General features: G+C 36.6%; 1 protein-coding gene across 1 annotated transcript in view; it reads left to right on the top strand.

Moving 5' to 3' along the window:
* Positions 1–12,386, top strand: part of KCNH5 (potassium voltage-gated channel subfamily H member 5) — a gene marked incomplete at both ends in the record, with an annotated part of 351,704 nt that overhangs the window by 274,343 nt on the left and 64,975 nt on the right. The window contains one exon of the mRNA XM_082616968.1: positions 2,351–2,603. Within this exon, the coding sequence (XP_082473094.1) occupies positions 2,351–2,603 (253 nt within the window). The remainder of the gene's footprint in view (positions 1–2,350; positions 2,604–12,386) is intronic.

The raw sequence follows: 12,386 nt of genomic DNA, 5'->3' as shown, positions 1-12,386 counted from the left end.
ACAGCCAAGAAACAGAATTCAGGCAGGAGTGGAAAATGAAATTAAAAAAGCAAACTGCTTTTTTAGGGAACTAAAAAAAAAGCAGTAAATTTTGTAGGAATACTCATGTTCAGTAGGGAAAATAAAAACTAGCCTTTCTTTAACTTTTGCCATGTGCAAGACTAAATTGGGCTAACTCAAGTTCTTTCATTTAATTTCTTCAATGAACCTATGAAATAAACACTATCATCCCATTTCGTAGATGGGGTTTGGAGTCGTTAAATAACTTGCCTTAGGTTACAGAGGCAATAAGTGGTAGGTTTGCACCCAGACCCATGTCCTCTTGAGGTTGATCTTTTAGGGTACCTCTAAGTCATAAGTAATGACTTCTAGGCAGCATATGCTTCCATGTCACCTTGGCCATGCCCCTATCATAGCACTTTTCTCAGTGCATTATAAATGTCTCTTTACACACCTACCTCCCCCTACTTCATGGTTACCTCCCCCAAAGCAAAGAGCATCTTATTTATCCTTCTAGTTCCAGGAATTTAATGCAGTGGCATGCCCCATAGTAGAAGCCCAATAAGTGCTTATTGAATGACTAATATTGTCAGAAGTCACTAAAAGTTAATATAGTAAAAAATAATTTATATTATTATGGAAAATAACTGATGTGGAAAGTGCCAATTGCTTCTATATCCCTGTTAGGTGTTCCTTTCCTTAAAGATGAACTCTTTCAGAAAGATAGGTGAGCTGATTGTACTGCATATAGGAATTCAAAGGAGTAAAAAAAAATCCACAAAGATGCTTAAGTGATGTGAGATAGTATCACAGTACTAGGAGAGGTTAAGAGGAGGGATACTGAAATCATCATTTAATGAACGGTCTTTACATTTATCATGGGCTCGTCTTCTACACATGGAAGCAACCAGCTTTTCATTTCAAACAGAAATTTCCTTTTCATTGACAGTGAACCCCTAATAAAAGGAAAGTCAGGGGATATTCCAAGCCTTAGGTAATTTTTTAAAGGTTAAAATGAAATTAGTGGGCTTCCCTGGTGGTGCAGTGGTTGAGAGTCCGCCTGCCGATGCAGGGGACACGGGTTCGTGCCCCGGTCCGGGAGGATCCCACATGCTGTGGAGCGGCTGGGCCCGTGAGCCATGGCCGCTGAGCCTGCGCGTCCAGAGCCTGTGCTCCGCAACGGGAGAGGCCACAACAGTGAGAGGCCTGCATACCGCAAAAAAAAAAAAAAAAAAATGCAATTAGTACAGGAAAGAAAACCATTTTATATGAAAACATTATTCAGTATAACTTAATGAGGAAAAATCAACTTAGACTTCAGCTTGAGGGATTCAAATTCTATCAAAGAAAAACATTTCTGATTATAAGGAATAGTTTACCAAGGGAGTTGGGAGAGGATTCTAAGTGAATTTGCACATGCATCTTTAAATTGGGCAGTCCTGACTTCTATAATCATATCTTGCTTGATGATGCTCTGATGATAATGTGAGGGTAATGTCCATTTTAATCTGGGTCTTTAATTGCCCTGTCTGAAAGCTACAGGGAATAAAAGCTCTGTACCCCTATCTCTCTAAGCATGTTTCTGCCATTTGTTCCCTCTTCTAAAGGATACATAGAGCTTATTCTTCTGTTGCTTTCAGCAGTCTTTAGGAGTCAGAGACCCAAATGAATAAGGGCTGCCATGCAACATGATGTGCCCACCTTGCCAGAATTGACGTTGCCAGTTGCCTAAGCCCTACAGAAGGCTGGTGAATATTCTTTTCACTCCCTGAGCATGAATTCATTAGTAAACTGAAAATACGTATTTCAGAGTGAAGAAAACACATTGAGAGTGGAGTTATATCAGCCATGTCAAATTGCATGTCATGTTGCAAGGGTGCTTTTGTGGATTTTGTTGTCTTATAACTGGTTAATACGAATCCATCTCCAATGTGTAGTAAAAGTCCATTATCCTGAATTTTGATTTAGTTTTGAAAAAATTCTAAAACAGCAACTAGACTAAAATGAATGTTAATGACCTATCTTAGTTGGCTTTTTGATGACATTATATTAAATACTTTTCTGAGACACTTCCTGGCCATTTTAAGACTCTGTTGTCTCTGTGGTGAGATCCATACCCCCTCAGAGCTTTAGTATATGGTGCTGTATTGTAATAGCCCCTGTGCTCATCAGCCCATCCCACTGGATTTTTATTATCTTTCAGAGCAGAGCTGTGTCTTGTTACCTTTTTCCTCAATACATTGTTTTGCAGACTGTGTCATAGTCAATAAGTATGTTAGATTACATTTTTTTTTTCTGAAATAGTCCCTCTCTATTTTCTTCTCACTTATGCATCTCTCACTTTCTTCAGGTCCTTTCCATCTGTCCCAAGGACATGAGAGCTGATATCTGTGTTCATCTAAACCGGAAGGTTTTTAATGAGCATCCTGCTTTTCGATTGGCCAGCGACGGGTGTCTGCGCGCCTTGGCGGTAGAGTTTCAAACTATTCACTGTGCTCCTGGGGACCTCATTTACCATGCTGGAGAAAGTGTGGATGCCCTCTGCTTTGTGGTATCAGGATCCTTGGAAGTCATCCAGGATGATGAGGTGGTGGCTATTTTAGGTACTGTGAACTTTCCTAACGTAGTAGCAAACGTGTAACCATTTTAGAGATTTTACTTCTCAGGTTTCTTAAGAGAAATTTCCTTTGCTTGGTGACTTTGGAAATTGGGTCACTAATGAGATGATGAATCTCAATGAAAACTAGTAGTTCCGTTTCAGCAGAGAACATTAGTATTGGTCATAGCTTAATGGGCTGCATGAGGGTTTGGTTAAACTTTCTTTGGCAACATAGGACAGTGCCTTTTAGACTGGAGGTGATCACAGCCTAAGGTGGCTGTACCTCCATGTTGGTAAGTGTGAAAATGGCTTGTGAAATGATTGTCAGTTTAGTAACCTGAGTGTTAGTCTCAGAGGGACAATAGAACCCGTGTAGTTCGACATTTCCTTTTAGAGATGTATAAATTGAGGCCCAGAAAACTTTAGTGACTGGCCCAGCTAGTTAGTAAATGAATTAGGACTTGCATACAGATCATCTTACTCTAAACCTCTCCGCTTCCTCACAGTGGACCTAAGTAGTGAGCTGAAAGTGATGAGGAGGTAAATGAATTTGACCCATTATATTGGAATAATCACAATGCAAGTAAACTTAGGTTTTTAAAGCTGGTTTTGTCCATCTACATTTATGAATCAGGAAAGTTATTCAGCTAATAATAAATTTGTTCTAAAATTCAGAGACCTGGTAGATAGTTGCACTGATGAAAGAAGGCAGTGACAGAACATGTGAGTGACAAAATTTTAAAAATTACATGTTTGGGGACAGTGTAATGCATTTTATGTTTTGTATTGGTAAAAAAATTGCTAAATGATATTTTAGATCATTTTCTGCTCAAATATCTGCAGCATGAAGTCCACATAGATTAAAAAAGGAAGCAATAATGAGGTCAGAGGAGAATCATTTCTTGTGTTTTTTCAAGTAAAATAAGTTAGAATTGCAGGATGTCAACTCCCTTTTGATCACATTTTTCATGGCTTGTATCTCATGAAAAATGAGCTCAATTTTTAAACTATTGGATTTTTTAGCTACTGAGGTCAACCTACCATAGCTTGAATGCCACTTATTCTCATAAGTAAAGACTGACTGATATATTTTAGAAACTGCAAAAGCAAAATCCAACCCCAAAATAAAGGACTGATTTCAAAAAACACAATTACTTGAAAAAGACAGAACTGAGAAATGAGAAACAATGACTCTTCATAGGAAAATACAGTAAAATTTTTATTGCTCAGTAAAATTTGTAAGGATTACAGAAAATGATTCAGTGTTGCAAATGACTGAACACTATTGTTTGTAACCCTTTCCTTAACTGTTGAGAAATAATATTATATTTATGCATAAATTTCTTTTAGAAACTTTTTATTTTTAATATTTTTTTTTGCAAGAAAAATGCATTCAGTACTTAGAGTCAGCACTCTGGGTGTGTTTAATGCTGCTTAGTGCTTGTTCTGCTTTGTTTCTTGGAGTATAAAGGAGTTATATAATCCTTCATTAAAAACTGTACATTTTGCCAGAACAATCCTTTGTGGTAAAATGGAGTATATACACACTACAACCGTTCTTGTTTGCTTAAAGAAGAGGATAAAACACAAGCCCAAAGCAGGTGTATTTTTTCCTGCATGTTCATGTCAATGGTGGGTGGGAGAACAGACATAAAATATATTACACTAAAGTGAGTACCGTCATGATAAATTACCTTGGCTGTGCACTCATTGTCATTTGCTTTGCCCCATTTTCTTCATTATAGCTTTACCTTGGTAGATTCTTTTCTAAAAAGATGGATGGAGAAAGCCCTGAGTGTAGTACCTCTGGGCTGGATCTGCTAAGCTGGAATCATTTGTTCAGTGAGACAGACAAAATGCATTTTCTTTTCATTTTAAAATAAAATGGTAGTTGGTTTTGCCCAGTGACACAGTAAAAATGAACACAGGGCCCCTGGGTATTGGCCCAGTCTCATCATATATCTGTCATATTTTATTTCTTTGAATGCATGCTTTTTGTTTATCCTCTTTAAAAATCTTGAGATTTCAGAGACTTTTCATCTCTTGGTTTAATGAATCAAATTATATATACACGTCTCTGGCAATCTTTCTTTATCGTGTGGGCCTCTAACAAAGATTAGTTCAGCCAAAAGGCAGTCAGAAGGTTTTTGTTTAAAAAAAAAAAGTTTTGATCTATAAGTGATCTCCCAAAGAGGAGGTAAGTGAGTGGTGGGGAGGCATGGGCTCAAAGGGTCACCTAGGTGCCATGGTGCTGGGCAAAGACACTGTCCTCATGGAGCCTGTGATTTGAGTCACTGGTGATGAGATAATCATGGAGACAAGCTTTGGGAACTCTGCCTTGGTGTTGCACCTTCTGCTAATCTGGCTTTATAGGAAGGCAATCTGAGGAGACTGTGGACTAGGAGTATGGACTCATGGTGACTTTCTGCAGGAGTTGGAGTATGATGTCATACATGAGAGACGACTGCACCACATGCAGTGGTGTGTCTGCCATGGTCTAGATACACCCTTGTGCTCATATGGTTTACAGGTTCCACCCATGAGGCAGCTGAAGTCCGGTGCCTGCTGCCATCTGTGCTTCACCTGAGGGGCATGGAACCTGCCAGAAGGGCCTTCCTTAACGAACCAGCTTCTTGACTTGTAGATCAGTTGTCACACCAGCTCTGTTGTGTGACTTCTCAGTGTGGTTTCCATTGGGGACACATGTTTTCAGATTTTTCTAAACCAAAAATACTTGCTTTTACAATTAAAAAGATTTTTTTGTTTGTTTGTTTAACACTTAAGATGCTTTAACAATGCTTTAGGAAAGGGAGAGGGGAAAACAGTAACTCATCAGTATCACTTCTGACACTTTGTGACTGTTCATTCCTTTTCTACTGTCTTTTCTTCTTACCTTCTCATTTTTTGCTAGCCTAATTACAAACTTCATGAAAAGTTGCAAAAATTATCAGCATGTGAAGTTTGACATATAGCCTTAGGTTTTCTACCTTACTGAGTTGATTAGGTCTTCAATATCTTTACTTATTTTTTTTTCTCTTGATCTATTTTTGAACTGAGAGTGGCATAGTAAAGTATTTTATTATTAAGGTGTTTTGTCGATGTCTCTTTGTATCTCCTGTAGTTTGTGCCGGTTGTTGCTGTGTTATTTGGTGTACAAATATTCATAACTATTATATCTTCATTTTGAATTGTGTCTTTTAGCATTGCAATGTGTCCTTTTTCATCATGACCCTTATAAGGGTCAGACAGAAACAGCATCCTCTCCCCCATCTCAGTATACCTCAAAAAAATGAGAATTTGTTTTAAATTGGTCTGATAAATAGTCCTTGCTCTCTCTTACACTGATTTATTTGCCAGTTGAAAGGTAGAAAACTGAAGTCGTTTTAAAATTAATTAAAAATCTCTGAATCCAAAAACCAGGTACAGTGCATTCTTTTGGATCCTTGCCTCTGAACGGTCTCTTGGTAGGTACCTAATTCTTTAGTGTGTCAAAAGTGTTAAGGTGTTTAATGAATAAGTTCTGAAGCAGAACTAATTAATGGAAAGATAAAAAATGTAGTCAATAAATACCTTCTTTTTTAACACTGAGAGGTGGCTTCAAGTTGTTTTCTAAATAGGGCATAGGAAGATAATTGCAGTTCATGTCTTTTTCTAATGTGAAGTTCTTTCAGTTCTTACACCTCCACCTTTTTTTTCTTTTGACCTTCCCACTTTTTATGAAACACAAAGAATTCCAAACTAAGTTCATGATGCATACATAATATTTTATATGCTTTAATATCGCCTTGCTTTTTAGTTTTTACCCTATAATTACTTAATGTGAACAGAGTTATTGGTATGCCTAAAATAGCCAGGTTACTTTTAAGTCTTGACAAAGTATATTGTACCGTATAGAGACTATAAAAATGGCATTTCCCCACTAACTTTAGACCCAACTCCTAAGATATTTGTTTTGCTGCATTCACATTTTGTCTTTTCTCTTCTGTGTTCAGAATAAACACTTTACTTGAGAGAATAAAATATAAACAGAATAAAATACTTTCTCTTCTGTGATTTTTAGAGTCATATAGTTGGAATTATTAATATAACACAATCTGTATCTAAGTCTTTTAATTGTAACTTTAAATTCCCAAGAGAACTATGATTGTTTATGTAGGGTTTGGATGGAAGGGTTAGATGGCCCTATCAAGTTGGGGGAAGAGGGCATAAGCGAGGAAGGGAAAGACAGAATTAAATGAACTTAATAATATAAAAAGGGTAATTTCTAGAACCTGGGTTAAGATTCCATTTTAATTAGGATCAGTTATTTAGAATCAGTTCATCTCTTATAAACATTTGTGCATTATCAAAGAAAACATAAGTTATAGTTATCAAAATTCAAAATTTTCTTCTTATTTTTATTCCAAAAAGAAAAAATCTGAGATGTGAAAGAATAATATTGTGCTGTTTTGAGAATTTGTGAAAATGTGACTTTTGTGTTGTGGTTAAGATTTCTTCCCATATACTTGTTATTAACAGTCAAGTGCTTCACACTTTAAAATCTTAAAAGGGCTATCCCCAAGCCCCAGAAAATTATTTTCTTTTGCATCCACATTTCTGTGTTTTGAGATGCTGTACTATGAACCAGGTAGGTTCGCTTTACATATTATGATGATGATGAACTTAGTTAATTTAGACATTTTTATAATAGGCAAACCAGTTATTTGCTTTAAAAAATTGCATGCTTATCTTGTTTTAAACTTTCTAAGTAGTGATTAAAACATTTATCTATGGTTTAAATTATATACTTTAGAATTCCTCAGCATGTAGATTTTTGGATAAAATATAGTCTTTACAATCTGGTAGTTTAGACTTAACTTCAAACCCTCTCTCTACTATCCATCAAAACCAAGTCTTGTTCATTCTATCTCCTTGGTGTCTCTTTAACCTATCCTTAATGTTCCTTCCCATGACCACTGCTCTTAAAATTTTGGTTCTGGGTTGTGGCTGCCATCTGAAAAGTCTATCTACTCTCAATCTGTTATTAACTTCAACCTCCAAATCTATGTTATGCTACCACCACAATAATTTTTCTAAAATATAAAATATCTTGTTAGACTCCTTGTTAGGATTGTCATTTTAGCATTTTGGGGATAAAATGTTAGCTCTTAGCATGGCCTATGAAGCCATTTAGGTCTTGGTCTTTGCCCTCCTTTCCAGCCTGATTTGTGCCATTCCCTATTCCTACTCTATTTTCACTATATTGAATTGCAGGAAGTTTCCTAAGCACCAAGTTCTCTCACTGGCAAGCTATTGCATTTACTACTTCCTTTGTTTAGAACATTTTTTCTCCTCTTTTTAATTGTCTGTCTCTTGCTTCTTCATCTTCTTTTACTCTTTCCTTTCTTGCCCTAGTCTGGATCAGACGCCTCTGTTCTGGGCTTCTACTTCATGCCTAGACAGGGTTCTTAGTCTATCTTTTACTTGTTTATACTCCTACTGCATTGTGAGTACTTAAAGTGTCTCGCTTATTTTTGTCTCTCTGTCATCTGTGATAGGACCTGTTAAATAGGTTCTCAATAAAGGTTCAGTGAGCCAAATTAGCCAGCACTTTGTTTTGCGATTAAGCAGTTTTTATAATTGTTTTAGTTCTGGGTACCTACAAAAAATTGCTGTATTCTGTTGCCATTTTCTTTATGTTTTATCTTGAGATACTGACTACCCTCTGTTTCTCTTTCATCTCTATGATTTTAGTAAAATGCATTTCCCTAAGACTCTTGCTTTAGCATAGATCTAGTATGGACTGAGAAAATATTTTCCTACTGTTAGCCAGGAAGTTTGAACAAGGAGAATAAGAGAAGATAAATGTTAAATATCTGAGGCCACTAACAACTCTTTAACAAAACACTCCTTCCTTGTTCTCCATCAGGAACTCCCAGTAGCAAGAAAGAATCTAACTTGTACCCTGGTCATTGACCATGGTAGAAAAACTTTATATCTGTGGAAGGGGATTTGGCTTTAATTCCTAAAAGTGACATTACTTTTGACATCAACTGGAAGGAATAGGTCTACAAATTAGAATTAATTTTACTAGAAAATTAACATTTAAGAGTTAAAAGCGGCTTATGGAAAGAAAAAATCATATGTGTAGTTAGTAACTGAGCTTGCCTATACTTAAGTAAAATTTAAACTCTATAGTAATGTTTTGATTTTAAGATTTCCTATCAAAATATTTAAAGTATATTTTTGAGAAATGAAATCCAGACCCCTTTGAAAGTCTGATTTAAATACCAATAGTTGTTAATACTCATTATCTTATAAGCATTATTACATCAAATTCTCTAATTTACTCTGTGAAAAAAGTATTTGCTGTAGTCATCTTATAGATGAAAAAACCAAGGCTCTGCAGTATCAGGTGATTTGCCCTAGGTCACAGCTAGAAAATAAGTGGTGGGTATAGGATTTGAACCCAGATTTATCTGACTCAATGTCCATTCTCTTAACCATCACATTACAAATGTGATGCCTTCTTTAACAGGAATTTTAAAATGGAATTTTGAAATTATGCAACTAGTTGGTTTAATCTTGACAGAAAATGGAGGGCCTATGTTAACTTTACCAATTTGTTTCCTTTTATTAAAAACAATTTTTTTCTAACAACACTAAGTACCACACCAGTGTATGTTACAAAAAACCAAACATGACCCAAGTATAAGATGGTTAATCAGCTACTAAATATCCACAAATATGGTCCTCCTCCCAGTGACTAGTTTACGCCAGGCAGGTGTTTAGGACTGGGGAGAGCTGGCTCAGAGTGTGAATCTCATGAGCCCTCAGAACACAAGATGAGGATCTTAAGTTCTGCTTATGGGTCTTTCATCTGGGTATTGGAAGAGTTCAGGGTCCATCTAGTTGGTAGGTATTAAAGTGGAAATGAAGCTTTTAAGAATGCTCCAGGATTGCAAGAATGGCCACAAATCTTTGCAGTTTCTTCCATGCAGAGGTGGAGTCTATTTCTCCACTCATTGAGTTTGTACTGGCCTTGTGACTTGTCTCAGTTCTTAGGCTGAATCCTCTGCTCTTCCCTTAAATGCTCACAGTCTCTGGACAGAGTAGGGATGCTTGGCCTGCTTTTCTCATTGCTCTTTTTTTTTTTTTTTTTTTTCCTGAGGTCATGGCATCCACGTACAGAAAGCTTCATCTTCATTTTTCCAGATTTCTTATATCTACCTACATATCAGTGTCTTGCTCCCACTCTCCTTCTCTACCCTGCCTTCCCCTAATTAAGCCCATTATTTCATATTTTCTCAAAAATCCTTTCTCAAGGATTCTTTTGTCTTTAAGGAATTGAAAACTTAACTAATTACAGGTTTAATAAGTTGGTTTCGTTTTGTCACTAAGAAGATCAAAGCTAGTCAGTTGTAGGTGTTGGTTTACTTACTTGGTGAATGCCATTGAGAATTCAGTCTTCCTTTTGGTATGCAGAGGGGGAGGTGTTATTGATGAGTACATGCACATCAAAATTACTTGAATTTTTAAGTTTGCAAACTAAAAAACAGATTCAGAAAACTCACAATATAAACATATAACCTAATGAAACTTTATAATCAAAGATCCTGTAACCATTTCACAAGTTAAGAAACAGAACTTTTACAACCCTTGCCCCCCTGGAGAAGTCCCACTGTGTGACCCATCCTAAACACCAAATTTGATTTGCTTATTTCTAAATTTGATGATTAGACTCAGGTTCAATCCCTTTGCAAGACTCTAGGTGGGTGTGTTCTTTCATCAGATGACGTGATTATCTAGTTGCATTTTTTGATGGTGTTAACAACTGTTGATACTCAATGCCTAGATCCATTAATTCACTGGGAGTTGCAAAATGAACATGTTCTAATTTTATATTTTTGTTTGTTAGTTGGAATGCTTTTATAGAGAGATACTTCCTCTCAACTACTACTTGTTTATTCAGTGTGAAGTTCACATAGGAATGGCCACATATATGCTTGATACTTCTCCATTGTATACCAACTTTTAAGATAACTAATTGGTTTCTTATCCTCTGAGGGTACCTAGATAGTTTCTTAAAAATATCCTTATGTACTAATGAATTTAAACAAATGATGAATTTCAGTGCTTTGCAGTTTTGACCATTATTGAAGTGCAAACTGTCCTATCTTTGACAAGTAAGAGCCTCTTCAAGTTGGCTCCTGTGCCTTTTTGATACAGCAGTCTTTCTTTGCTATGTAATATGACCAGATCCTCATCTTGTATAATTCTGCCCCACACCTGGAATCAGCCATTAGTCATTTCTCCAAGAAGCTTGAATTTGTTTTTGTGAAAAATATTTCACAATCTTTGTCCTACAGATATTCACTGCTACTGAGTTGGTCATTGTCTCTTGGTCCATTTAATAAATAAAATGAAGAGAAAAATATTTGTATGTGTGTCTGTGTATGTGTGTGTAGTATGTATATATATATGTATATATGAACACATATATAAATAAAATTTCTCATGAGTTCATACAATATATTTAACTAAAACTGAGTACAGTAGGGCTTTATCCGTGTCTATATTGCATCTTCAACTACTTCCTTCCATATTGAGAATGCTGTGGATGATATAATTAAAATATTGCATAATTGCTCAATTGCTTTATGCCACATTACAAATATAACAACCTTAGAATAACAGTACTAATGCCATCACCACCAATATGATTACTGAAAATACATAAAAAGATTTTTGCATATGCTTGTCCCGTTCTCCCCCATCCATCATTATTTTTAGTAGTTGTACTATATATTGTTAAAGCATATAACCATTGCATACTGTACCCTCTCCCTTTTAACCTTCATTTAGTCTTAATTCTACAAGTAACTGTATAGTTAGTGCTACCACTAGTCTTTATGTCAGTGTCACTCTAAGTATTTTGGTTGTATGAAGATTATTCACTAATAGTAGGAAAAATCCATGGGAGCAAAATTCCCTGAGTTCTTTTATATTGTTGATATAGTTTGTGTCCTTTATTCTTGAAAATCCGTTTTGCTGGATATGAAATTCTTGGTTCACATTTCTTCCTAGAGTATTTTAAATGTTACTCCTTCCACCTCGCTCAGATCAATAGGCAAATCATGGAGCTTTTGTTTTCTGCCACCATATCTTTTGTGTCTTTCTGTCCTCTTTAATCTTGTTGTCACTGCCTTAACTCATGATGAGGTAATTATGAGGTGAGGTGAAATCATGTATTTGTAATCTGTGAAATATCATATGGTTGTCTCACAGTGATGTAACAGTACTTCCTTTGCCACTCTTCACACTGTCATTAGTTCTGCTATTAAAGCATTGGACAGGCCATGACTCTCTTTACTTGAAACACTTTTAGTCGTTCATCTTTTTTTTTTTTTTGCGATATGCGGGCCTCTCACTGCCATGGCCTCTCCCGTTGCGGAGCACAGGCTCCAGACGCGCAGGCTCAGCGGCCATGGCTCACAGGCCTAGCCGCTCCGCGGCATGTGGAATCTTCCCGGACCGGGGCACAAACCCGTGTCCCCTGCATCGGCAGGTGGACTCTCAACCACTGCGCCACCAGGGAAGCCTAGTCGTTCGTCTTTGAAATAGGATGAAGCAGACTGTTGCATTGCATTAAATGTTCTCCCTCTTGGGTGCTGTGTTTTCCCTCTAGACTTGGCCTTCTCTCTATGTCCCATAGGTTTCCAGTATTGGGCTAATACTGCTCATCATCCCCTGGGCAGATCATGCTCATGCTGCTGTTTCACAAAAAGTACTGCTCTTCTCTTGAAGG

Source organism: Mesoplodon mirus (genome assembly GCF_964341445.2).
Source record: "Mesoplodon mirus genome assembly, chromosome: 4".
NCBI classification, from domain to species: domain Eukaryota; kingdom Metazoa; phylum Chordata; class Mammalia; order Artiodactyla; family Ziphiidae; genus Mesoplodon; species Mesoplodon mirus.
The sequence above is the reverse complement of the archived record's forward strand: the minus strand, read 5'-3'. Positions and strand labels throughout refer to the sequence as shown.